Below are 24,231 nucleotides of genomic sequence, written 5' to 3'. Positions count from 1 at the left end.
GTCAGAGTGCTTGGCTGCTACTTCAAGAACTTGCTTGGCCTCGTCGTCTTTCCCACACTTGATTCTGCGGCTTGAGAGACATGGACAGACAACTGTACAACATATGTAGAAATTTTTTTATTTTTTTGCAGCGCATACCCTTTGAGACACCAGGGAGCCCTGAGTCAGCCCGAGTTAAAAACGAGACATCGCTTTAGGAGACCGATTTAAAAAAGCGGGAGACACAAGAAGCTGTAAGGCAGGACCTAAGGAGGTGGGGAAATTAAGGCAGGAGCAGGGGAAGTACACAGCCGCAGTGCTAAAGGGATAGTCACTACCTGCAAACTTGCAGACTGGCCGTGCCATAGCTCCTTGAAGTGGAAGCTAGGAAGGGAATCCCTGAGGTGCAGATCTGGTAACAGTACTAGGGGAGTGACTGCTCAAGGCAGGACCCTTAGTGCGCCTGCCTGCGCCGTGCGCTCTTGGTTGGTGAGAAGTGGACCCTGTCAGTGGCTGAAACTCTAAATTTAGAGTAGAGGTCTCAAGCAGGGGAAGGAACCACCCCTTCAGCACATGGTTTCCAGCCTCTGGTCTGAAGCAAACAGGGCCTGGATTAAGGGGTTTTGATTTTGAGGAAGTACCGGCCTTGGAACTGGCCACTAGCTCCTCACTCTGCCTCCCCATCCTGGGGTCTGGAGAGGAGCTGGAGTTTTCTTTGTAACTGAGACCTAAGGTAGCGGAGATCTTGCTGGTCAAGCCCATGAGCCAAGCCAAGGTAGAGGGTAAGGAGAAGAGCCAGGAGAAGGCGATCGGTGCCCAATGTGGGAACCACCCATAATACTGTCAGAAGTTCCACACATACTGGGTGTCGAAGGTGGGAAAAGAGCCTCAGAGCCCGAGGAGACTTCAGGGCCAGGGGCTCGCCCAGCCCCAGTACGTGGTAATATACCTAGGAGAGAGATTACAGCATGGAAATCAAACTCTCAGCGGACTCTGCACTCTTCCTGGCATGTTAAAAATCAGGCCCAAGACCCTTTTTGAGACTCTACCCCATCATGCTCAAGCCCAAAAACTTATAGTTACTGACCTTTGAAGGCAAGCCGAAAGAAGACCGATGATCATAAAAGGTGGCAAGGGACCAGAAAGATGAGAGGAGTTGAGAAGGTATGGGAGGGAAAGAATTGTGGACATAGGTCTCAGGCAGGGATATGGGATGCTCACCTGTTTAAGGCCCATGAGTTCAGCGTAGTCAAACACCAGAAGGATGCTGAAGATGAGGAGCCAGGAAACAACATGGAGCACGAAGCAGAGGAGGGGCACCCAGGTGGCCCATGGTTCAGCCCGAGCCTCCCATAACACCGGGCCTCTGGGCACAGTCTCCCAGTACCGCATCACCAGCTGGGAAAGATGAAATACTAAGCATGCCAGTGGTCTCCTTTGCCCCACAGTAACCTGTAACTGTCCCCCTCCCCCGGTATTTACCATGCGGAGGGTTCTGGATGGGGTACGACCCATTTCTATATAGGATTTACAGAATGGATGGAATGGGCGCTGGTGGATACCCACCAGACTAGCCTATACCAAACATCCAGTGAGAAGACTAAACGGAAGGCGACTTCTCTTGAGACAAGACAGAAACTAAGGAGGAATTAAGATCTCAAGCAAGCCAGGCAGTGGTGGTCCACACCTTTAATCCCAGCACTCAGGAGGCAGAGGCAGGTGTATCTCTGAGTTCAAGGCTAGCCTGGTTTACAGATGGAGTTCCTGCACAGCCAGGGCTACATAGAGAAACCCTGACTCAAAAGAACCAATATATATACACAAAGTTGCAAGGGTGAGACTCCTCACATTGTGCTGGAGAATGTCCAAATCAGACCTTTGCTGATAGAATGGAGGATATATGCTCTGGGAGAGTGGAAGCTGAGATTTTCTGTTTTCTTACACATTCATCTTGTCCCTCCAGTGTAAGCACATGCACATACCTGTAAGCACATACCTGCAAGGCCAGGGCAGTGCATGCCACATACAGTGACCTCTGAAGGACTCCAAAGTACCGGGATGTCCATGCTTTCACTGTCTCAGTTGCCATGAGGCTGTGTTGCACCACAAACAATAGCAAAAGCCCAAGATCCCAGGCCAGGGAGGTCAGAATGCTTCGGTCCTGCAAGGCAGTCAACCACCCATGGCGGGCATCTGGGAGGGTGGGGGGAGGAGAAAGATACAAAGGGACAGTTGAGGTGACTAGAACATTCCCCTTACCCTCATCTTCTTTTGGAGCCCTATGCCATGCCTCTGGTGCTTTCAAGATCTTGTCAAGGCCATACCCAGTTCAATTTCCTGTTCCATCTTCCATCTTCCCTGGTCTCCTTCTGGGGAAGAAGGCTCTCAGGAGAATGCTGGCAGGGCCATTATTAAAGCCACCGTCGGAGGGTTGAGGAAGTGGCTCAGTCCATTAGTGTTGTGTGAGCATGAGGACCTGAATTCCATCCCTAGGACCCCTACAAAAAGCCCAGCATGGTGGTGTATGGTGGTAATCTCAGTGCTGGGGAGGCAGAGACAGAAGAATCCCCAGAGGGGTTGGTGCCATGGCTTGGCGGTTAAGAACACTGGCTGCTCTTCCAGAGGACCCAGTTTGGTTCTCAGCATCCACATGACAGCTCACAGTCATCCTTAACCCCAGTTCTAGGGAATCCATCTGACCTAGTTGGTAGGCCACTGGTTTCAGTGGCAGACTCTGTCCCCCAAATACTTGGGAGACAGAGGTAGGTAGACCTCTGAGTTTCAAGCCAGTTTGGGGGTCGGGGAGGAGGACAGGGACATAGCAAGTACCTGTCTAAAAACAAAAAAGTGGCTAGCTCCTAAAGACAGACACAAGATTGGCCCTCAGTTGCACCTGCACACGCAGGAACTAACACAAGCACACATTCCACATATATTCACACACACACACACACACACACACACACACACACACACAGAGCAAGTCTGAGGAAGTCACCTTTGGTGTGGCTCTATTTATTATTTTTATTTTGAGACAGGGTCTCTGTAAATACATAACCCTTACTCACTAGACCAGGAGGGCCTTGAACTCAGAGATCTGCTTGTCTCTGACTCTCGAGTGCTTGGATTAAAGGCGTGAGCCACCGCAGACCTCTGTCGCGGTTTCCTAATATTTCCTCTTATTTCCCCTGTCTCTGGTTCTCTCCACAAAAGCCTACCCTTGTCCCCGCATACTCTGACAGCCCTCACTCCCCAGCTTCTGCACAACTTAATCTTGGAGTTTCTGATTTAGCTTTTCTGTTCTCTTCCCTGCGGCGCCTCGCAGCTTTGGCGTTTCTCTGTCATTTGTTTCCCCGCTCCGCCCTCTCCACGCTGCTCTGGCTCCTCCTCTCCGCTTCGGCTCGCCCTAGATCCCGCGGCTCACCCGGACCACCGGACTCCGGGATTCCTCCAAGCAGCGGCCGCAGGGAGGTGAAGCGCACGAACTCTACTCCGGTGCCAAAGGCCAGGATGAAGGAGGCGAGGGCCGCCGGGACCAGCAGCAGCGCCGGGGCCATGGCGAGCCGCAAGCAGTTGCCGAGGAGGCGGACCCAGGGTTCCCGCGGCTTCTAGTCCCGCCCAGGTCCCGCCTCCATGGGGTGCTGGCCGCAGGGCGGGGACCGCGAGGCGCTCGTCACAGTGCGGAGCTTGGAACCCCCAGGCGTTGTCAGGGCAATGGCTCTGCAGCCACCGCGTGGGTCGAATCTTAGTGTGGCCAGTGTTCGCGTGGAAAGTGAAAAGCCTCCCTTGCGTGGAAACATGAAAAACGTTCTGTCTTTTACAATAGCCACTCCTTATCCTCCAGCCTCAGTCCCTGGTGTGCTGGGGTCACAGGCGGTGCCACCACGCCCTAGATTTTTCTTTGGTGATCAGTTTAGAGAGGCTCGTGATGGTTCGTGCCTGTAATTCTAGTACTCTGAAGGCTGAGGCAGGAAGATTGAAGTTAGCTTCGACTGCACATGGAGACCCAGTCCGAAAGGGTCATCAGAAGACGTGGGTTTTACAGATAGAACAAAGTTATGGATATAAAAAATTTCCCCTGACAAGCAAGGGCAAGGCCCTTAGGCTGAGGGATGAAGGAACATCTAGCAGTACCCAGGCTGGGTGCGCCCACGGCCACAGGACCAAGCTGTCACGCACTGTATAGCACATTTTCTCCCGAGCCTGCTCTTTTTGGGAAATTTGTACTGAGTGGGCTGAGTCTGAGACTATGTTTCTTTGAGGAAGTTCTCTCTCCACTTTTTATTTAAATGGCAGAATCTTCATGTAGTCCAGGCTGGCGTTGAACTTGGTATTATGTAGCTGAGAATAGTCTTGAACTGATCCTAGTGCCTCTGCCTCCAAGTACTGGGACTGCAGCATAGCACCTTTGGGCTCCACTGTTTTAGGTGCTCTGAAGTGGTACCAGAACTCGTAGGTGGGAAACAAGGATTGCACTAAGCATTGTGGTTTCTCTTTACCCTGCTTCATCCTTAAAGTGATTAATTCATGCCCTAGGGAGACAGATGCCTAGGGCTCACCAGCCAGCTAGCCTAGCCTAATTGGAGAGCCCCATGTCCCAGTGAGATACCCTGTCTCAAAGAAAAACAAAGTGGACTCCTGAGGAAGGGCATCCAAGGCCGAATTCTGACTTCTGCAGGCACCAAGTTAATAGAGGTCTGGGACTATAGTTTAATGTGTAATATTTATTTGAGTAGCATTGCTGAATCCCAACACCCCCAAAAGGAAAAACCAGAGACACAGCATATAGCAGGTGTGTGAATGAGTTGTAAAACAGTTGCCAACTTGAGCAGGGCCTAGTTTGATGCCTACCACCTGGAGAGGAAGTAGGCTACATATACTACACCAGAGTAGTTCTGGAAGCTTATATACATAGCTCATTGCAGAAAAGTATACAAAGTAAGCAACTGTATTTTTATTAAAGTTCACATAGAAAAGAGATATTTAGTACAGCATTATTTATTCTGCACTATGTACAACCTCTTTCTTTCTGGCTCCAATATTCTCAACTCCTCACAATGAAACACTAGACTCCTTGCTCAGGTCCTCAGAGTCTGGGATGCAATGAATTTTTTTTCCCCCCCTTGGTTTTTCAAGACAGGGTTTCTCTGTATTGCTTTGGAGCCTGTCCTGGAACTAGCTCTGTAGACCAGGCTGGCCTCAAACTCACAGAGTTTCACCTGCCTCTGTCTCCCAAGTGCTGCGATTAAAGTTGTGTGCCGCCATTGTCCAGCCATCTACAGTACTTCTATATATGGCTATCTTAAAAAGTAGTAAAGGGCTGGGAATGAGGCTTAGTGGCAAAGTGATTACCTAGCAAGCATAAAGGCCCCTTCTCCCCAAAAAAACATTTATCAAGTGCCTGATTTTCATTTTTTAGTCTCTTGTAGCTTTAGGCTGGCCTCCAATTTGCTATGTAGCCAAAGCTGACCTTGAACTTCTGATCCCACTTGCCCCTACCTGGACTACTGGAATTAGAAGCCAAGCACAGCAGGCAGAGCCATATTGCTGGGTCATATGGTAATCAGGCTGGCCAGATGAGTGCCATCTCTACCATAGAGATGCCACCAGCTAACTTCGAAAACCACAAAACAACCCTCCTTTTAAAGACAGGGTTTTATTCAATAGCCAGACTGGAACTTATGGCCATCCTGTTTCAGCCCCTACATACTGAAACTACTGGAAATGCCCATGACTAGCTTTTCACTTAACTTAAAAGGAACTTTCACTGGGCATTGGTGGTGCACAACTTTAGTCCCAGCACTTGGGAGGAAGAGGCAGGCGGATCTCTGAGTTCAAGGCCAGCCTGGTCTACAGAGCTAGTTCCAGGATAGGTTCCAAAGCAATACAGAGAAACCCTGTCTCGAAAAATAAAAAAACAAAAACAAAAACAAACAAACAAACAAAAAGCAAAAACAAAAAAATTTTAAAGAAACTTTCAAACTATTGACTGCGGAGGTTAGTGACCAACTTTTAAAAACAAATACAATTTACTCTAAATCAATACTGATAAATGAATGTAAGTTCAAAACTGTCTTATGTCACCACACCAGAAATTCAACATCAGGCAGGCTGAGTGAGCACTGACTTACCACAGAAATGACCAAAGCTAACAGCAGATACTGGAAAAGCAGGCCATGTGCAGCAAAACTAAAAGCCCTTTCTAACCAGGAGAGTCACATACCAGAAAACATATCCCATGAGCTACTCTCATCTTCTCAGTCAGGTATTTCTGGGAACTGGTTCACTTTGACTAAGAATCCTGGGAGAAAAAGGAAAAGGGGGCAAGACCAGGGTGCTGGCCTAGAACAGCAGCTTAGTCAGTGTGGCTACAGGCTGCTGACTGAACCAGGGCCTCCACCACGGATGGCAAGTGCTTTGCCACAGTACTACACCCCCAGCTTGGGTTGGCCAATTTCAAAATGGACATCTCAGAGGGGGGAAAATCCTTTTTCTTTTTCAAAAACTCATTGTTCTTATCCATATTCCCAAAGCAATTATTTCAATACATCTTCTTAGGCCTTGAAGGGTTTTTTTTGTTTTGTTTTTGAGACAGAATTTCACTATGTAGCTCTGGCTGGCCTGGAACTCACAAAAGACTGCCTAATTCTGCCTTCCAAGTGCTGAGATTAAAGGTGTGGACCACTCTGCACAGTGTTAATTGTGTGTGTTCCTTTTTGCGAATGTTTTCTAGGAGTGTTTGCTGGTCTGAGAGGTAGAGGTAGATTTTTTTTTTTTTTTTTAGGAAGATAACATTTCCAAATTGGAGAGGACAAAGGCCTCTGGTGTGGCTTCCTGCTTCAGCACTCCTGTCAGGAGGAACTCAGGAGACAGGAGGGGCAGCCCCAGGCGAGACGGAACAGCACAGCGAGGCAGGTCTTCAGTGCAAGTTATGACAACTCGATGAGGCTGTAGAAGACATAGCAAAGCCAGTTAGGTAGGAAGGACCCAGAAACAGATGCAGGATCCCCTAAGCAGTCTCAGAACTGAGACTGTATACATTTACAGTCATATGTATATATACACAAACACATAATATAAAGCATGCATGAAGCACACTGCCTAGCCCACCTTCCCCTCTACTTTTTGAAAAGGAGCTTCATACAACCCAAACTGGCCTAAAATTTACTATGTAGTTAAAGATGATCTTGAACTTATGATCTTCCCAGGGTGCTGGGAGTACAGGTCTGTATTACCAAGTCCAGTTCATGTATGCTGGGTATCAAAACCAGAGTTGTATGTACTAGCCAGGCAAGCAGATGCCATCTGAGCTCTATTCCCAGCCCCCATTGCTGCTTTTATAATTATAATTTGCAAGAAATACAGAATATAGTGGGATAAGATAAAAATGATACAAACAAGGGAACACACAGAAAAAAATCTGACTGGGGAATTTTCCCAGGGACAGCAGTCTAGTGTCTGTTGGGAAGTTAACTGCTATAAAGGCAGGAGAGGGTCAGGTGGTTGGAATCACCAGACACTACACAGTAAGAAAACCAGGACATATAACACATACATGGGCTTTATATGAACTCTGGCTTTTTGAATTTTAAGAAATGGGAATTCTCCAATATTTGGGAGGCAGAGGCAGGAGGATCTCTGTGAGTTCAAGGCCAGTTTGGTCTACGGAGTTCCAGGACAGGCTCCAAAGCCAAAGAGAAACCCTGACAAATAATAAAAACCCAGAGATACTGAGGTTCAAGCTGATGATCAGATAAGCAAAGCAGCCAAGCCAGTAGTAGCTCTTACCTCTACCTCAGACTGAAATGTGAAATCCTGTCTCCACCAAGCTTCAGAATGCAATCCCAGACTGCTATGCTCTCTTCAGCATGGCTGGAGACCAATTGCCACATGTGACCCTTTGCTTCTTTCCTTTATAACCTCTCAAGTCCTGGGGTTAAAGGCATGATAGGACCCCAAGGGCTAAGATCTTTGTATAAACTGTGTATCTTTTAGACTGGATCAATTTCATGTAGTTCAATGTGACCTTGAACAGAGATCCATCTACCTCTGTCTCCTGAGTCCTAGAATTAAAGGTATATACCACCACCACCTGGCTTCTATGGCTAACTAGTATGGCTAGTTAGTTTGCATTCTGATACTTCAGGTAATCTTTATTAAATCATAAATATCAGCACAACCTGTCTCAAAAAAAAAAAAAAAAAAGAAAAGAAATTGGGAGTTCTCACTGAATTGTTTTAAAAAAAGTTCATAATTTAAACTATTGCATATGAATACAAAGTATATGGGGGTTTATTTTTTTTTAATTAAAATAAATGAGGGTGGAGAGGTTCAGCAATTAAGATCACTTGTTGATCTTGTAGAGGACCCAGGTTTGGTTCCTAGCACCCACATAGTGGCTCATAGCAATCTGTAACTCCAGTTTCAGGGAATCCAATGCCTGACCTCTACCAACACCAAGTACACAAATGGTGCAGACACACACACACACATTCAGGTGAAACATCCATACACATAAATAACAAATAACTTTTTTTTTTTTTCCAGATAGGATTTCTCTATGGAATAACTCTGGCTGTCTAGCTTTGTAGATCAGGCTGGCCTCCAGCTCATAGAGATCTGGCTGCCTGCCTCTGCCTCTCAAGTGCTGGGCATTGGTGGCATACAGTCAAAGGAAAGGACTAAATCTGGAAAATATTGACACATAAATTTTGTATATGTGTGTCTGTTTGCATATTACACAAACATACAGGTGTCCATGAAGGCCAGAAGAAGAGGGTTTCAAATTCCTTTTTATTGGAGTTAGTGTTTATGAGCCACCTGATGTGGGCGCTGGGATCTCATGCTCAGGATGCAGCAAGATTTCTTAACCGATGAGCCATCATCTCTCCAGTCCCTATTCCCTGTGCATATTATTAATAAATATTGGGGGGGGCAGAGTCACATGCAGATCAGACTGCTATTTTACATGAGTTCATACCTAGAACTTCTGTTTTTCCTGCCTCCAAGCCCCAAGAGCTATAATGCCAGTGTGTGGTGTGGTACCACATCTGGCTACTTAGAAATATTTAACTCTCAAAACAAAACCAAGCCCACTGCCTTCCCTCATTCTTCCCCTTCCCCTCCATCAGTCCTCCATTCTGTTCTCACTCCCACTGCCTTTCTATCGGCTCCTTCCTCAGGCTCAGCACATGCCAGTCATACCTTATAGGAATGGGGCATGCTGGGCAGGATTGTGCCCCCACAGCAGCTGATGATCTCGCCCATCTGAGGTGGGGGGGGCTGCACTCCAGGGGTCACATGAATCTCATAGCCCTAAGGAAGAGGAGTGGTGGAGACATGATGTCTGCACTGAGAGGCTAAGGTGATTGGGAAACCTCCTGGGGGCACAAGGGGTGGCACCAAAGCACAAAGCATGGTGCAAAAGGCAGCCTCTCACCTCCAGCAGTTTTCGTTGCTGAGCCCGGCTCAGGGCATCCCGAAGGCTGAAGCTAAAATTCTTCTCTTGTTCAGGATCAGTCACCAAGTAGTCATCAGGTGGCAGGAAGTGACCAGCCTTTCTGGACTAAGGGAAAGAACAGGCAGTTCATCTGAAGAGAATTTATCCTGTCTTCCTTTCCACCCCAGTGTTGAGGACTGACCCCAAGATGTCAAGCATGCTAGGGAAGTGCTCTACCACTGAGTCATTCAAGCCCTTACAATAAGTATCTTTCCAAAGCAGTCTCGGCCTCACTAATGCTTGATTCTCCATCTCCTTTCCTCTCAGCTTCCTTGGAGGGTAGGTGAGCAGGCTTTTCCTGCCACTCACATCTTTTGGCTTCTCACCTGATACAGCCAATTCAGGGAGAGGATAGGAAGCCCCTTCCCCAGGGCACACAAGAACTTCACTGTCCTGCGGATGCGATCAGTGACCAAGTGGGAGGCCTCATTTACTGAGCTGGCCAGACTGCCTCCCAGAGCCAGGACTGCACGCTCTCCACGAGAATCCACAACTCCTGTGAACAGTACCTGGGGGACAGAGTGAAGACGGTCACAGCTACCCACACCAGCAGCACTTATCTCTCAATCCCCAGCCCTTTGTTTCCTACCTTGGGAGCTACTGCTTCTTGGTTAGGTTTAGTTCGCCGGCTTCTACTTGGGTTACGCTGGGTCTCATCTTCTGCACGGTCCCTCTTCCTTTTGCCTGGTGTTGGAATTGCTCTCTCCTGAGACTGAAAAACATATCATTGGGTGTTTGAGTTCTGTAGCTCTCACTCCTAGCTAGGAGGCCCCAGCTGTCCCCTTACCTCTTCCTTCACTGGCGTTTCTGCAGGATCTTCTTCCTTGGGGACTATGGTCTTCTGGGGTACTTGTCTTCGGGGACGTTTTTGAAGTGGTGAGGTTGTAGTGGTAGGAGGCTTCTTTCGGCCCCGAGAAGCCTCGGTATGGGGCTTGGGAATGAGCCCTGATCTCCCAGCTGCTTCATTTTGCATCGGGGGGATGTGAGTGGGGGTCTCTGGAACCTGGGGAATGGCAGGCTCAGGAAGAACAACAGTAACAGACTCAGCTGCTTCTAATGCTGAGCCTTGATTGGTTGAAGATTGGGACTCAGGTTCAGAAGGTGCAGAGTAAGGCTCCTGGCCAATGGGAACTGTGTGGGAACCCTGTTTCCCAGCAGCCTTCCGCCTCCTTCGGTGACTGGCTTGAGGAATGGGCTCCAAGGGAATAGGCTGGGCTGTGGGGATAGGAGGCTGGAGTTCAGAGGTGGAGGAAACTGGAGAACCACTTAGTGGTGAAGACTTTAGTGTTATGCTCTGACCTGTCACCTCAGGGGCAACAAGATGGTCTATGGAGATGGGAGGCTCAAAATCAGGGGCTATGGGTCCAACTGATTCAGAATCCTCAATGGAGGACTTACATGTCCTTCCCAAAGTGCCCAGAGCTGTGGGCTTGGGGGCAGGATGTACTCTAGATGTGAAAGGCTGGAGTTCAGGGACTGTGGGGATGCTTGCTTCAGGAGTTCTGACAGAAGACCTATGTGTCCTGTCCTGAGATGAGGGCTCAGAGTTGACATGCTGTTCTGTGGAGGTGGGAGGCTGGAGTTCAGAGACAGTGGGGACAACTGGTTCTGGGGTTCTGATAGACTTACGTGGCCTGCCCCGAGTGGCCCGAGATGTGGGGTTAGGAGTGACAGGCTGTTCTGTGGAGGTGGGAGGCTGGAATTCAGAGATAGTGGGGATAACTGGTTCTGGAGTCCTAGTAGAAGACTTATGTAACCTGCCCCGAGTGGCCTGAGATATGGGTTTAGGTATGACAGGTTGTTCTGTGAAAGTGGGAGGCTGCAAGTCAGGAACAGTGGGAGTAAGTGGTTCTGGGGTCTTGATGGAAGACCTACGTGGCCTGCCCCGAGTAGCCCGAGGTGCGGGGTTTGGGGTAACAAGCTGTTCTGTGGAGGTGGGAGGCTGGATTTCAAGACCTGTGAGAACAACTGGTTCAGGTGTTTTAACAAAGGAACCATCTGTGCTGCCCTGAGTGACCAGAGATGTGGGTTTGGGGATGACAGGCTGTTCTGTGGAGGTTGAAGGCTGGAGCTCAGAGTCTGTAGGGACAATTGGTTCCGGGGTCCTGGTAGAGGACCTATTTGCCCTGCCTCGAGTGGCCCGAGATGTTGCTCTAGGGGCAGCAGACAGGTTTGGGGAGCAGGTACTATAGGGCTTAAGGGCAGCAGAAGAGTGTGGGGAAGGTGTCATCCTGGAGGACCGCCGAGGCCTGATGTTAGGCTTTGTGTGAAGAGTCTCAGGAGGGGAAGAAGTCAAAAACAGAGGCTGGGGTGTAGACTGCTTTTGACTCTGAGAGGTGAAGAGACTCTGAGGTGGAACAGAAGCTTCAGGAACTGGAGAAAGCAGGTGATGGGCCAAGGTATCTGGATCACCCTGAGGAGGAGAAGCAAGTGATAAAGGCAGCAAGAAAAAGGTTGGTGGGGCTGGAGAAATGGTTCAGTGGTTAAGAGCACTGGCTGCTCTTCCTGGAGACCTGGATTCAATTCCTAGCACCCACATGGCAGCTCACAACTGTCTGTAACTCCAGTTCCAGGGGATCTGACACTCTCACACAGACACACACGCAGGCAAAACACCAATGAATGTAAAAGAAATTATTAAAAAAAAAAAAAAAAAGAGGTGGGCATGGATCTTTCTCGGTGTTTCTGAAGAAGGACCTCATGTGATCACAATGTCCTCCACTTATTCTTCTACCTTTACTGCCAGGTGCTGGGATGACAGGCCCATTAGGTCAGCATGTCTGCCTTTGGTTTTATTTATGGTCACAGCATGCTCACTGGCACCTCTTTCTGTGACCTCTCTTTAGGCTAGGAAGTCCTTGGGACAGGAAGCAATCTTTTGGATACCATAAGGAATCTCTCCATAACTCCAGTACAGTGTTCTGCAAAGGTGGCTGTACCCAGTAACTAAGACATCGGTGGGCAAAAAGGACAGAAGCACAAAGAGACTTGGGGACAATGGGTGGCAGGACACAGGAACAGACGCCAAGCAATAAGTGACAAAAAAGAAAACTGGAAACGTGAGACTAGGGAGACAGTTCAGTAGGCAAAGCAAGCAACTAGGATCTGAATTGGATCTCCAGAACTTGTGTAAAAAAGGCAGGCAGAGTGACATGTTTGTGATCCCAGGGCTAGGCAGGTAGACATGATGGCCCTCAGAGTTTGATGGTCAAGCATCCCAGTCTACTTCAGACTGTTTTGCTCGAGACAACTCATGACTAGCTAGCTGTAATGGTGCACCTTTTTATTACACCCTGACCAGAGTTTCAAATAGAACTAGAGTCAAGAATTTTCTGCCACACAGTGACTAACTACATATGTCACAGCCAGTTCTTTTGAGAAATTTGGTTACTAAAAATTTTCTTCCTACAGGATCCATTGGAGCAATCATCGTCCCATTTCAGCAGGAAGTAATCTTAATATGACTACGCCCCCTTTCCCTACCCTTGGAATTTTGGGATAATAGTCATCGTCTTTGGGTTGGTTTTAGTTATTTGGGATTGGGTGATGCTCACACTCGGGTTTATCTTTTAGACAGGAATAGGGAATGGTTGGTAAAGGTATGGTTTAGATGGGATATAGGTAGATTAGCCTATTTTCTTGAGAATTTGAGTAAGAATGAGATAGTATTTTACAGCTTACATTGTTGTGTATTCTTATGTGGTAAGCTATGTAAAATTAAGTTTATATTTTGTTATATTGTGTTAAATGTTTCCACTTATAATATTTTATGCACATTATTTTTTACCATATTCTATGTATGTATACTTTTCCTGTATTCAAGACATTTTGTATATTGATACAATTTGGGATATTTATCTTGCTGCCCTTTATAGTTCTACCTCTTGTCTTGACACTTATACTCTACCTCTATTTTAGGGATTTACATGTAGGTATATGTAAATAGTTATATTGTTTAAGTATTTGTTCCTGCTTTACTCAGGAAAGTTTTAATCAGTCTTTTTAGCTAAGTTCCCGAGTATTACAGATTATCTTCACTCACATTTCCTGTACCTATGAGATTAGTCAGATATAGATGCTTAATCTTCAATCACTTCATAGACATGCAGAACATGGCATTTAAATGTTTTAATATTAGTACTCCATTGACATGAGACACTGTTGCTCCTGACAGCACCGTGCACTTTCCCGAAAATATGTTGGACACTGTTGTTGCTCCTGCTGGAGTTCAATCTCGCCTCAGCTAATGGCCTGTTGGGCATAGAATTGCCCCCACCTTGACCACTGATTTGGACATGCAGTCCTATGTGCTTGCAGGAGACAAATATAGAAGACTGCTTGACCTTGCCAAGTCAGGGTAAGACAGCCATTCTATTTCCCTGCTGTTGTTGTGGTCTGTCAAGTTCTCTTGGCCTTAGCCAAATCTGGGTGTACCAACGTCGCTGTGAGACCTAGGGTGACTGTTCAGGTGGCTTGCTGTTTCTGTCCTTGCTGCACCTTTTGGAAGTTGTCCATCCACATTTCCTGTCTACTCTAGTATTGTTAATTTCCTTCTCAGGTCTTGATGAGGTTGAAGATTAAACTATCACAACTATTATTCTCTCTTCCTAGTTAGATATATTAGGTACTAGACTTACGTTTTCCAGCTTAGGACAACTCTATTGTAAACTCCATTGCCCTCACCCTAGGACTAGATATGTAGGTCATTTTGTTCTCGATTTTCCTTATCTTAGAGCACACTTGTTATTCACTGTTTTGTATATAGTTTTGTATTAAGCCTAAATCTTTTCTTTAGACTAAAAGGGGAATTGTAGTGAGGTAGTCCTTCTGTAGCACTGACCACGCCCATTGGGGGGTGGAGCGATGGGCGGAGGTGACCTGAGGAAGGAGGTCGGAGGGGGCCAGGAAGGCGCTCTCGTGACTCGGACAGGAGAGGATCGATCGGGTTGAATTTCCTGGTGTTCATCTGTCTAGGTTGTAAGTTATTTCTCCCTGAATAAACATCTATTCGGCCTATTTGTTTATCCTGATCCTTATTTACCGCAATAAATTCTAAGATAGCTGAGGATCCTCACCCCCACCTTTCCAAAAAGTTGGGCGGTTCCTGAAGAACAACACACAGCTTGTTACTTGGCTTCCTCATGTACCTCCCCCAAACACATACTCTCACAAACATGCACAAATGTACATGTAGTTAAGAAAACAGGAACTATAAACAAAGGTACAGATAAAAGACAGGCATGGTAACAGGGCAGCAGGGATGGGGACAACTTGTGAAGTAGGAGCAGGACAAAAACACAGCTCACCCTGGAAGCCTCTCCAGCAGATGTCATCTTGAAACTCAAGTGGCCTAGACAGAATAGAACAGGAGTGTCTGAGTGTTGTGCAGCCATAGCTCAGGGACTAGCTGTCATGAGGGTTACATAGCACACTGGCTCCTTCTGCCCTCACTTACCTCTCTGCTGCCTCCTGGGGCTCACAGGGGTTCCCTTTCCTCCATGGCCCTGGCTCCCAGAGACTATGAGGGCTGATGCAAGTCCCTCAAGGTCCCGCATGCCAAATCCAGGCTTTAGTGTTAGATCGGCAATCTGCTCTTTCTGATCATGGCTCCCTCCCTCTGTCACCCCCCTATCCAGGGTCACTTCTGGTTCTGGTCTCCCTGCTTCCCTCTCTTTCTTCTGTATGTCTTTGGACATTTCCATTTCTTCCATCACACTCTCCTTATTCCCTTCAGAATCACTACCCTTCACCATGTCAGGCTCTTGTCCCTGTCTGTCTCTAGCTAGCACCTTCCTTGGCCCTCTGTCCTCCACCCCCTGAGCTAGCTCTTCTTCCCCCATCAGGTCTTCCTGCTCACTGCTTGGTGTTCTTTCCCTGATTTTCCTTTCCAGCAGCTCTCTCTCAGGGGCCACCCTGTCTGCTGTGTCCTTTGGTATACCCATGGCTTTCTCCACAGTCTGCATCTCTCTGCCTTCAATTCCCAACAGCTCTGTGTGAACCAGATGCTGGGGCCCTGCTGATACACTAGGCACAGATGGATGGGATCCATGAGCTTCAAGGTGGGTGGCAATAAGTTGGGGTTCAGAGGCCTCAGGTTCTCTCAGACAAAACGGCTGTGTAGCCAAGACTTCCCAAGGCACATCTGGGGTACCTGGACCTAAAGAGGATCAGAAAAAAGGAGACAGGCATGCAGGTAAAAAAAGGCAATAAGGTTAAGAACTAGGGCAGACTCACAAATGGCTAAATGGGTTACTAAAGGCAAGCTGGGAATAAGGGTGGTAGTTATGACATTGAATGCTATTTAGAAGATTATAATCTCTCCCTCAGGAACTTCATCTGAAAAATAAGGACTGGGTATGGGGCTGGGGAGAGTATTCACCTGGCATGCATAAAGCCCTCAGTTCAACCTCTACCATGCAGAAGAAAAAAAATTAAGTTTTTGGGCCAATCCCAAATCACCTGAACTAGAATCAGGGTAAGACAGCAATCTGCTTTAATTTGTTGTCTTATTTTTAAAGATGTATTTAGAAATGTTTATTCACATGTGTGTGCATATATTATGTGTGTGTGGGGGGGTACCCATGGAAATGAGAGGGTTTTGGATCTCCAGAAACTGGAGTCTCAGGTAGTTGTCAGCTGTATGACATGGATGAACATGGATGAACTCTGGTTCTCTAGAACATTTGCCACTCTTATTCAGCCAGTTCTCTAGCCCATCCTCCTTCCCTTCCCCCTCTCCCCCTCAAGATAGGGTTTCTCTGTGTAGCCCTGGCTGTCCTGACTGGCTGTCCTGAAACTCACAGAGATTCATCTGCCTCTGCCTCTGCCTCTGCCTCTGCCTCCCAAGTGTTGGGATTAACCAGCTCCATCTTGCTTTTGAGATAAGGTCTCATATAGTCCAGGCTGGCCCTGAGCTCCTGCCTTTGCTTCCCAAGTGTGTGTCACTATGTCTGGTATGGATTTCTTTTCCTGATGAAATGGAGAACATCAGCAAAATAAGACTATGAAAGGTGGGGCTGGGGATGCAGCTCAGTTGGTAGAGAGCTCATCTAGCATTCACGAAATCCTGGTCTATCTCTGGTGGATGTGGTGGCAAACACCTATAATCCCAGCACTTGGAGAACCACAAATTCAAGGCCATTCTCAGCTACATGAGCTCCAGTCTCTAAACAAACAAACAAGAATATAAAGGGCTGAAGAGATGCTTAGCAGTCAGCAGTACTGGTTGCTCCTGCAGAGGACCTGGGTTCAGTTCTGAGAACCCCCATGTAGCTCACAACAGTTCTTAACTCCAGTTTCAGGGAATAGGACATCCTCTTCTGACCTCTATGGACACCAGGCACACACATGGTGACCGTAAATTCATGCAGGCAAAACACTCAAGCATATAAAATAGATAAATCTAAATAAGACACAATAGTAAAAGATGTAGAGGAAGAAAACAAGGAAGGACGCAAAGTTGGGGCCTCAGAGAGACTTTCTTGTACCTGGAGTCTGAAGGCTAAGATGGGAAGGTCCAGGCTCTTGTGGAAGAGTACATGGGAAGATTTGGGTAGGCTCATCTTCCAAACTCTGGACAGCTGCAGAAGAAAAGATAGCTGGAACATAGTTCCTCCCAGAATGTCCGAGTCCCACTCCCCATCTTGGCCACACCATCTTTCAAGGACCACCAGTCTAATCACCCGGCACTCAACTGGCACTCAAATCCAAAGAACACAATGTCCTCACCTGAGTTCTGGTCCTCCCTTTCTACAAAGCACTGGGTAGCAGGAAGACAAAGATCCTCAGATTCTGGTGGGAAGAGATAAGAGACAAAATATCAACTCACCCTCAGACTTCTACAGTTCTCTCCTAACCCTTATAGCCAGTTTACTTCAATAGTCAAGGGCAGAGCAGCGGGCAGCGCTTACCATCACTGCAGTCTTTGGCATTCTTAGTCCTGCCCATTTGTGCTCCTCTTGCCTTTCCTGTGGGGGTGGGATCTCCTGCAGTAGCTGTAGACACCACCACCGGCTCCACCAGTGCAACAGGTGACCTGCCTTGGACCCCTACCTCCAGAGTGCTCTCCTGCTCACAAACAGCTACAGCCCACTCTGTCCCAGCATCTTCTACCACTGGCTGCTGGATCCATTTTACATCTGCTGCTGCTGCTGAAGATGAGCCTTCCCTCACAGCTGTTTCCCAGGCCTCCTCAGGAGGCTGGGCTTCCTCTAGAGGTAGCTGGTGCTTTTCCTCTAGGGTAACAGCTGCTGGCTCTGGTGGGACTTCCTCCTCCACTTGTGCACCATTGTTGTCTACTGTGGCAGAGGAGGCCTCATTTCCCTCTAGATGGTCACCAGGGGAGCTCATATCCACACCCTCACCTACATCACTGGGTCTATAGGGAGGCTGGCTCTCTGAATGTGTGACAATAAGAGCCCCATCTATGTCCATGGGGCTGTCAGGGACCATTTCTCTCTTTCCCTCCTCCAAGTCTGTGTCACTGTCTCTCCCAGAGGCACTCTGGCTTCGTTCCACAAGGACCTGTGGTTGGGACTTGACCTCTTCCACGCCTGAGTCTCTGCTCCACAAAGTGATCCCTCTCTCTTTGAGATGGGCCAAGGTGAGTGCTGCTGAGACTTCATCCTCCTCATCTGTGTCACTGTTGATCACCATATGTGTGTGGTCTCTCTCTGGAGGGACAGCCAGTGGAGTCCTGCCCTTCTCCACATCTGTGTCACTACCAGCTGTGTTGTCCTGTAGATGTGCCACACCAGGTGCTCCAGGATCCCTTGTACCAATTCCAAGCATTACTTGCTTATTCCCAGGAACTGGGGTCACAGGAATCCTCTCTTCTTCCATATCTGTATCACTGTCCACAAAGCCAGAAGGCTGGAGATCTTCATCCACTTCTGTGTCACTGTCCTCACCTACAGTGGAGCTCCTGTCCAGAACTGTCCGAACCAGAGCCGCTCTGTTGCGTGCTCCAATCTTGACTTTTGTGTCCCTGCACTTTTGCTCAGTAGGCTGAGCCAGTACCACCTGAATGCCAGCTGTCATTCCATTAGCTTCCGGCTGCTCGGTCTCTGCAGCAGCACCATCCCTAGCAACTGGAGAGGCCTCCCCCACTGCCGGCTGCTGACCTTGCTCTTCATCTGTGTCACTACCCAAGTCAAAGGGCAAAGACGGTCCACGGACACTTGAGGCTGGAGAAGACCCCTCTTCATCACTGCAAAGATAAAAGACCCACAGAATGAACTTCCTGGTTAGGCCGTCCCACTTTGGCTGTGAGTGCCCTGGGAGCAGGCACTGCTGGCAGCTGATTTCACATACCCACTGAGTACACCAGAAGTACTCTTCATAATTTAATTCAGCCGAGGAAATAATTATGCCTAGGCTCTCGGCTCTACCTTTCAAGATAATCACCTCATCTCTTCAGGGCTGACTCCTTATTCAAAGGCCCAGGTGTCTAAAACCAGGCAAGGAAGCTCAATACAGAGACTGAACCCAGAGGACTGCCATGAGTCTAAGACCAGTTCGGGATACAAAGACTCTGAAGAAAAAAAAAAAAACAAAAAACAAAAACAAAGAAAAGATTCAGATATCTAGTACTTTGGTACTCACCTTTCTGGAACCACTGTTGCTGACGGAGATGTTGGATTCCTTGATCCATTTGCCACATACCTTCCAGAAGGAAAATCTGGCAAGAACAGGAAGGAATAAATTGACAGTTTACAACCTCATCCCTGTCTCTTCACATACACACCCAAGGCACAAACTTACCCACTTCCTCCTCCGAATCCTCAGCCAACAAAACTCTGGAGGTTTGGGATCCTCCCTGTATTCTGGGGGTCTTCTCTACCGTTAGAAGTCCCCGAGAGACCAAAGGTGGAGGGACATCCAAGCGACGGTACTGGCAGGGAAAGTCTGCAAACAGAATTAATTCCTGGTCCCTCAGACGATGGCTCACTCCAGGGGTTAGGACCTTAGGGGGCTTTACCAGTTGAGTGCCATTGAGGCTCCCACAATCCTGAAGGATAGGGGCTTTATTGCAAGCTGAGATCTCAATCACTGCATGCTGTTTAGAGATGGATGGAAAAGGCAGGGCCACAGAGCAGTCAGGGCTTCGGCCAATTACATTCTTGCCAAGGTAGAGTGGGAAATCTAAGGATCAAGAAGAAACATTAAAGAGTAAGGCCAGAGTCTTGGCCTGAAGATGGGACCTATTGTTCACTCAAAGCTCTTACAGGCATTAAAAAACAACCAGCATGCCAGCATAGAAGAACATTTACAACACATAACTCAGCTGCAATATTCTATCTACTCACATTCTTGCTGTTCAATTGCTCTGAAAACAGAGTTTCATGCATGCTAGCTAAGCACTCTTTCCCTGAGCTACAACCCTTGCTTTATTTTTGATCCAGGGACTCACTATGTAGCCCAGATTGTTTTCAAACTTGCTATGTGGCCTAGGTTATCTTCAACCTATACCTACCTCCTGAGTACAGGGATCATAGACATGCACCACCATGCCCAAAGGGTGTTTTTATTGTAATAAAATACACGATAGAGGCTGTGCATATTAGCACAAGCCTTTAGTTCTAGCATTTGAAAGGCAGAGACAGGTAGGTTTCTATGAGTTTGAGGCCAGTTTGATAATAAGTTCCAGGGCAGCAAGGTCTATATAGAGATTCTGTCTCGAAGGAAAAACAAAAAATACACACAATACAAATCTTACCATCTCAATCATTGTAAGTATACTAATCAATCACGTTACATATCCATTTCTAAGCCACAATGTATTTTAACTTTTTAAAAATTTTATGCCTGTTGGTGAAGGTGCATGCCTTTAATCCCAGCACTCAGTAGGAGGCAGAAGCAGGAGAATCTCTGTGAGTTCTAGGACAGTCTGTCTCAAAATTATTTTTTCCTCATTATTTATGTGTAAGTGTGCACCTGTGTGAGTTTATGTCCACAATAAGTGTGCAGGTGACCGAGGTCAGAAGAGAGCATCAGGTTCCCTGGAACCAGAGCTACAGGTGGTTTTGACTACCACATGGTACTGCTAACCTAAACCAGGTTCTCTTCAAGAGTAGTAAGTACTCTTCATCACTGAACCATCTCTTCAGCTCCCACATTCCATTTTTATTTGAAGCTCTTCATTTTCTTCTAACAAAAGAAAATCATTCCCAGAAAATACAGGGCACCAGCCTGGAACAGTCAACTTGGGTGATCCCTAGTGCAACAATTATTCATATTCCCTTAGAAACACACATAAGGTTCTACCAACTATCCATCTGCCTCTAAGGAAATGACAAGACCCATACTCATTCAGCTCCCAATATCTCCTGACCTCTTTCTGGTCCATGAGTACCACTAAAGAGACGTAGCCGCCCTATAGGCTCCAAGCTATACCCCAAGGACCCACTGGATATTTCTGTCTCCTCTTCTTCTTCAGCATCCCAGTCAATAACCTGGGTGTTTTCCATGATCTGTGAGGGAAACACATTATCATTGTTATTGTCATTGGTTTATACATACTTGTAGAGGAAAAAAATAACTGGAGATAAGCCTGGAGAAACATGGAGTGATGTGGAGGTGATGTCTTCCTTTCTTCTTTTTTTGTTCTCCCCCCCAGACAGGGTTTCTCTAGGTAAGGCTGGCCTGGAATATATTTTGTAGACCAGGCTGGCCTCGAACTCATGGAGATCCACCTGCCTCTGCCTCCCAAGTGCTATAATCAAATTGCTGGGACTAAAGGCATGGGCCACCAACACCCGGCAGACCTTAATATTTTGTCATGGCCAAAAGTATAAATATACACACAACACACTATTTTTGTTTTGTTTTGGGAAGCAAGGTCTTATTGTAACCAGCCAAGGCTGGTTTCCACACGTGTGTGTGTGTGTGTGTGTGTGTGTGTGTGTGTGTGTGTGTGTGTGGTGTGTGTGTGTGTGTGTGTAGACAGGATCTAACTATGTAGCTCTGACTGGCTTGGAACAGACTACATATACCAGGCTGGCCTTGAACTCAGAGTTCTGACTACCTCTGCTTCCCAAGTGCTATAATCAAAGGCATGTATCATCCTCCATGCCTGACCAGGTCTCTAGCTCTTAATATTTCTGCTTTGGCACCTCAGGTGGTAGGGTTATAGACACATGCCAACATTTTTGAATCAAAAAAGTTTTTTGTTGTTGTTTTTACATGGGATTTCTCTGTTTAGCCCTCACTGTTCTGGAACCCAGTATGTAGATAATACTGACTTTGAACTCAGAAATCTGCCTGTCTCTGCCTCATAAGTGCTGGGGTTAAAGGCCTGACACAAAAAAAAAAGGTTGGTTGGTTTGTTTTTTTCCCCATTGGTAGTACTAATTGTTGCACTTATGGCCTCATACAGGCTAGCCAAACATTCTACCAATGACATATTCCTACTATCCATGCTCCATCCCCAATATTTTTATATTCTTCAGAATAACTGATAGAAAAACATCAGCTTGTTCCAGGACAAGCTCCAAAGCCATATATAGAGAAACCCTGTCTCAGGGGGAAAAAAAATAGATTAAAGTCCAACCAAGTATACCATTATATACATTATGTAAAAAGGGATATTATATGGAATTTTAGGCATTGGAAACTAAACCTAGGGCATCACACATGGCAAATGCTCTACCACTGAGATATATCTCCAGCCCCCAAATGGGTACTTAATTTAAAGTATATAAAAGCATGATAAAACTGTATGTCCACAGTGCAGCTACAGAGGAAGATGAAGCAGTGCAATTGCTGGAGTCCAGGAGTTCCAGGTAAGCTGGGACAACATATTAAGACCTCTTTATTTAAAAAAAAAAAAAAATTGCAAGTTTAGCGGTTGAAGGGATAGCTCAGTGGTTAAGAGCACTGAATGCTCTTCAAGAGGACCTGGGTTCAATTCCCAGTACCCACATAGCTCACAGTTCATTACAGTTCATTACTCTAGTTCCAGAGGACCTGATAACCTTCCTTAGAACCAGGCCTCACCTGTGTATAGGTGTGGTTGTTGAGAAATTGCTACCTAAAATAAACTGTCTTCTAGTTTACATTTTTCTAACCTCTAACCAACACACAGATCTCAAGGAACTACTGCGGATCAAACTCAGCCTTGTACAAACTCTAGGTTTTGTTATTTCTAGACAGGGTTTCTCTGTGTAGCTCTAGCTGTCCTAGAACTCACTCTGGAAACCAGGCAGGCCTCGAACTAAAAGGTCCCTCTGCCTCGAGTGCTGAGATTAAAGTCGTGAGCCACTATCGGCCTGGTCAAACTGTGTGTGTGTGTGTGTGTGTGTGTGTGTGTGTGTGTGTTTCGAGACAGGGTTTCTCTGTGGTTTTGGAGCCTGTTCTGGAACTAGCTCTGTAAACCAGTCTGGTCTCAAACTCTGAGATCAACCTGCCTCTGCCTCCAGAGTGCTGAGATTAAAGGTGTGCGCCACCAACGCCCACCTGTTTTTAATACTTTTAAGTTGTCTAATTCATTTATTCTTTCAAAGAACCCTGTAGGTATAACTATTCTTTTTTTTTTTTTTCAGATGCAGAAAGTACAACATAGATGGGTTTCAAGGATCACCTTGCCTAAAATCACCCCTAATGTAACTCCTTGGCCAGACTTTGACATATCCCTCCAGACCCGTCGCGGTGGAGCTGTATCTACCTCTCCCCACACCCACACACAAGTTATCCCTCTTACTTTACAATGATTAGGTGCACCTGGTATCTCTCGCGCTATTTGGAATACATGCCAACCAAAATAAATCCTGCTTTCATGGGAGCTACGTCGCCGGAGTTACTGATGAAGGAACACATTAAAGACAAGAATTCAAAACTGCATGGGTAGATTTTACCTATGAAGATGTCACACACGGCGAAACCGCTGACAGGGAATGTTGGGTACACCTGTCAACCCAGCCGACGCCTACGACCCTTGCTCCAATAGAAGCGCAACCATCTTTGATTGACCCTCGTGGCCTAAAGATTCCGAGTCAACAAACCGACACCTCGGGCCATAATTAGCATATAAGAATCTAAAGCGACAACCCAAATTACCTCCGCCCAGTGAGTGACACTTAAAGGCACGCCCCTCTTTCCCACAAGAGAAATCAAGATGGTATCCAGGGCACGGGCGGTCGAACTCACCTACTGAAACCCCGCGCGCGCGGCACCAGTAACGGCTGCCACCCGGGTGGCGGGAATGCGAAATCCGGAAGAGAGTCGGTTGGCTGATTGGTTACTGGAGCTGTCTCTTACAAAGGGGAGCGCGCCGATTGGTTTAAGGCCCACGTCGGAAGCCCCGCTCCCGCCTCGCCCCCTCACAGCTCAAAAGTCTGGCTGGCGGCGGGAAACAAGCTGAAGGAAGCGCTGGTAACAGACAGGGGTGTGGCATGAAAAACCGGCTCTGTGATTGGCTAGCGCCCTGGACCTACCCACCGTCGCTACGTCCTCCGCCGTACACTTCCCGCGCAGATTTCCAAACGCCTACCACAGAGTTTCGCGCCAGTTGCGGCGGCGGGTAGAAGGGCCATACCATAGATGTTTTTCCGAGACCAGAGCGCCCTTCTCAGTCGTCCCAGAAATGGCGCTAGTCGACTCACGTGAAATGAAGGGTTGCATCCTGCAGTCGTGGCTGGAGGCTGCAGATTGGAAAAGTGCCCGTAGGCGTGGCGCTTTTGAACTCCCCATTGCAGAGGAATTTCATTTCCTTTTAATTTGGAAAGCTTAGTAAGAAATACATATTTGTATAAAAT

At 47.2% G+C, this 24,231-nt stretch overlaps 2 protein-coding genes across 2 annotated transcripts; both read right to left on the bottom strand.

The window, feature by feature from the left end:
- Window positions 1-116: 116 nt before the first annotated feature.
- Nrm (nurim) lies at window positions 117-3,634 on the bottom strand. Its single transcript, XM_051187392.1, has 4 exons — window positions 3,404-3,634; window positions 1,976-2,172; window positions 1,201-1,377; window positions 117-928 (listed from the first exon to the last, which is right to left on the bottom strand). The coding sequence occupies exons 1-4, from the start codon at window positions 3,534-3,536 to the stop codon at window positions 647-649; spliced, it is 789 nt and encodes a 262-aa protein (XP_051043349.1). The 5' UTR covers window positions 3,537-3,634; the 3' UTR covers window positions 117-646.
- Window positions 3,635-5,973: 2,339 nt separating this feature from the next.
- Mdc1 (mediator of DNA damage checkpoint 1) lies at window positions 5,974-23,830 on the bottom strand. The gene is made up of 15 exons (XM_051187391.1): window positions 23,624-23,830; window positions 20,811-20,949; window positions 19,241-19,621; window positions 19,082-19,157; window positions 17,389-18,686; window positions 17,207-17,269; window positions 16,966-17,058; window positions 14,934-15,629; window positions 14,785-14,828; window positions 10,266-11,891; window positions 10,068-10,190; window positions 9,805-9,987; window positions 9,419-9,544; window positions 9,184-9,294; window positions 5,974-6,927 (listed from the first exon to the last, which is right to left on the bottom strand). The coding sequence occupies exons 2-15, from the start codon at window positions 20,944-20,946 to the stop codon at window positions 6,760-6,762; spliced, it is 5,124 nt and encodes a 1,707-aa protein (XP_051043348.1). The 5' UTR covers window positions 20,947-20,949; window positions 23,624-23,830; the 3' UTR covers window positions 5,974-6,759.
- Window positions 23,831-24,231: the final 401 nt, after the last annotated feature.

This window comes from Phodopus roborovskii, unplaced genomic scaffold (genome assembly GCF_943737965.1).
Source record: "Phodopus roborovskii unplaced genomic scaffold, PHOROB, whole genome shotgun sequence".
NCBI classification, from domain to species: Eukaryota; Metazoa; Chordata; class Mammalia; order Rodentia; family Cricetidae; genus Phodopus; species Phodopus roborovskii.
Note: the sequence above shows the minus strand (reverse complement) of the source record. Positions and strands in the feature narration are given on the sequence as shown.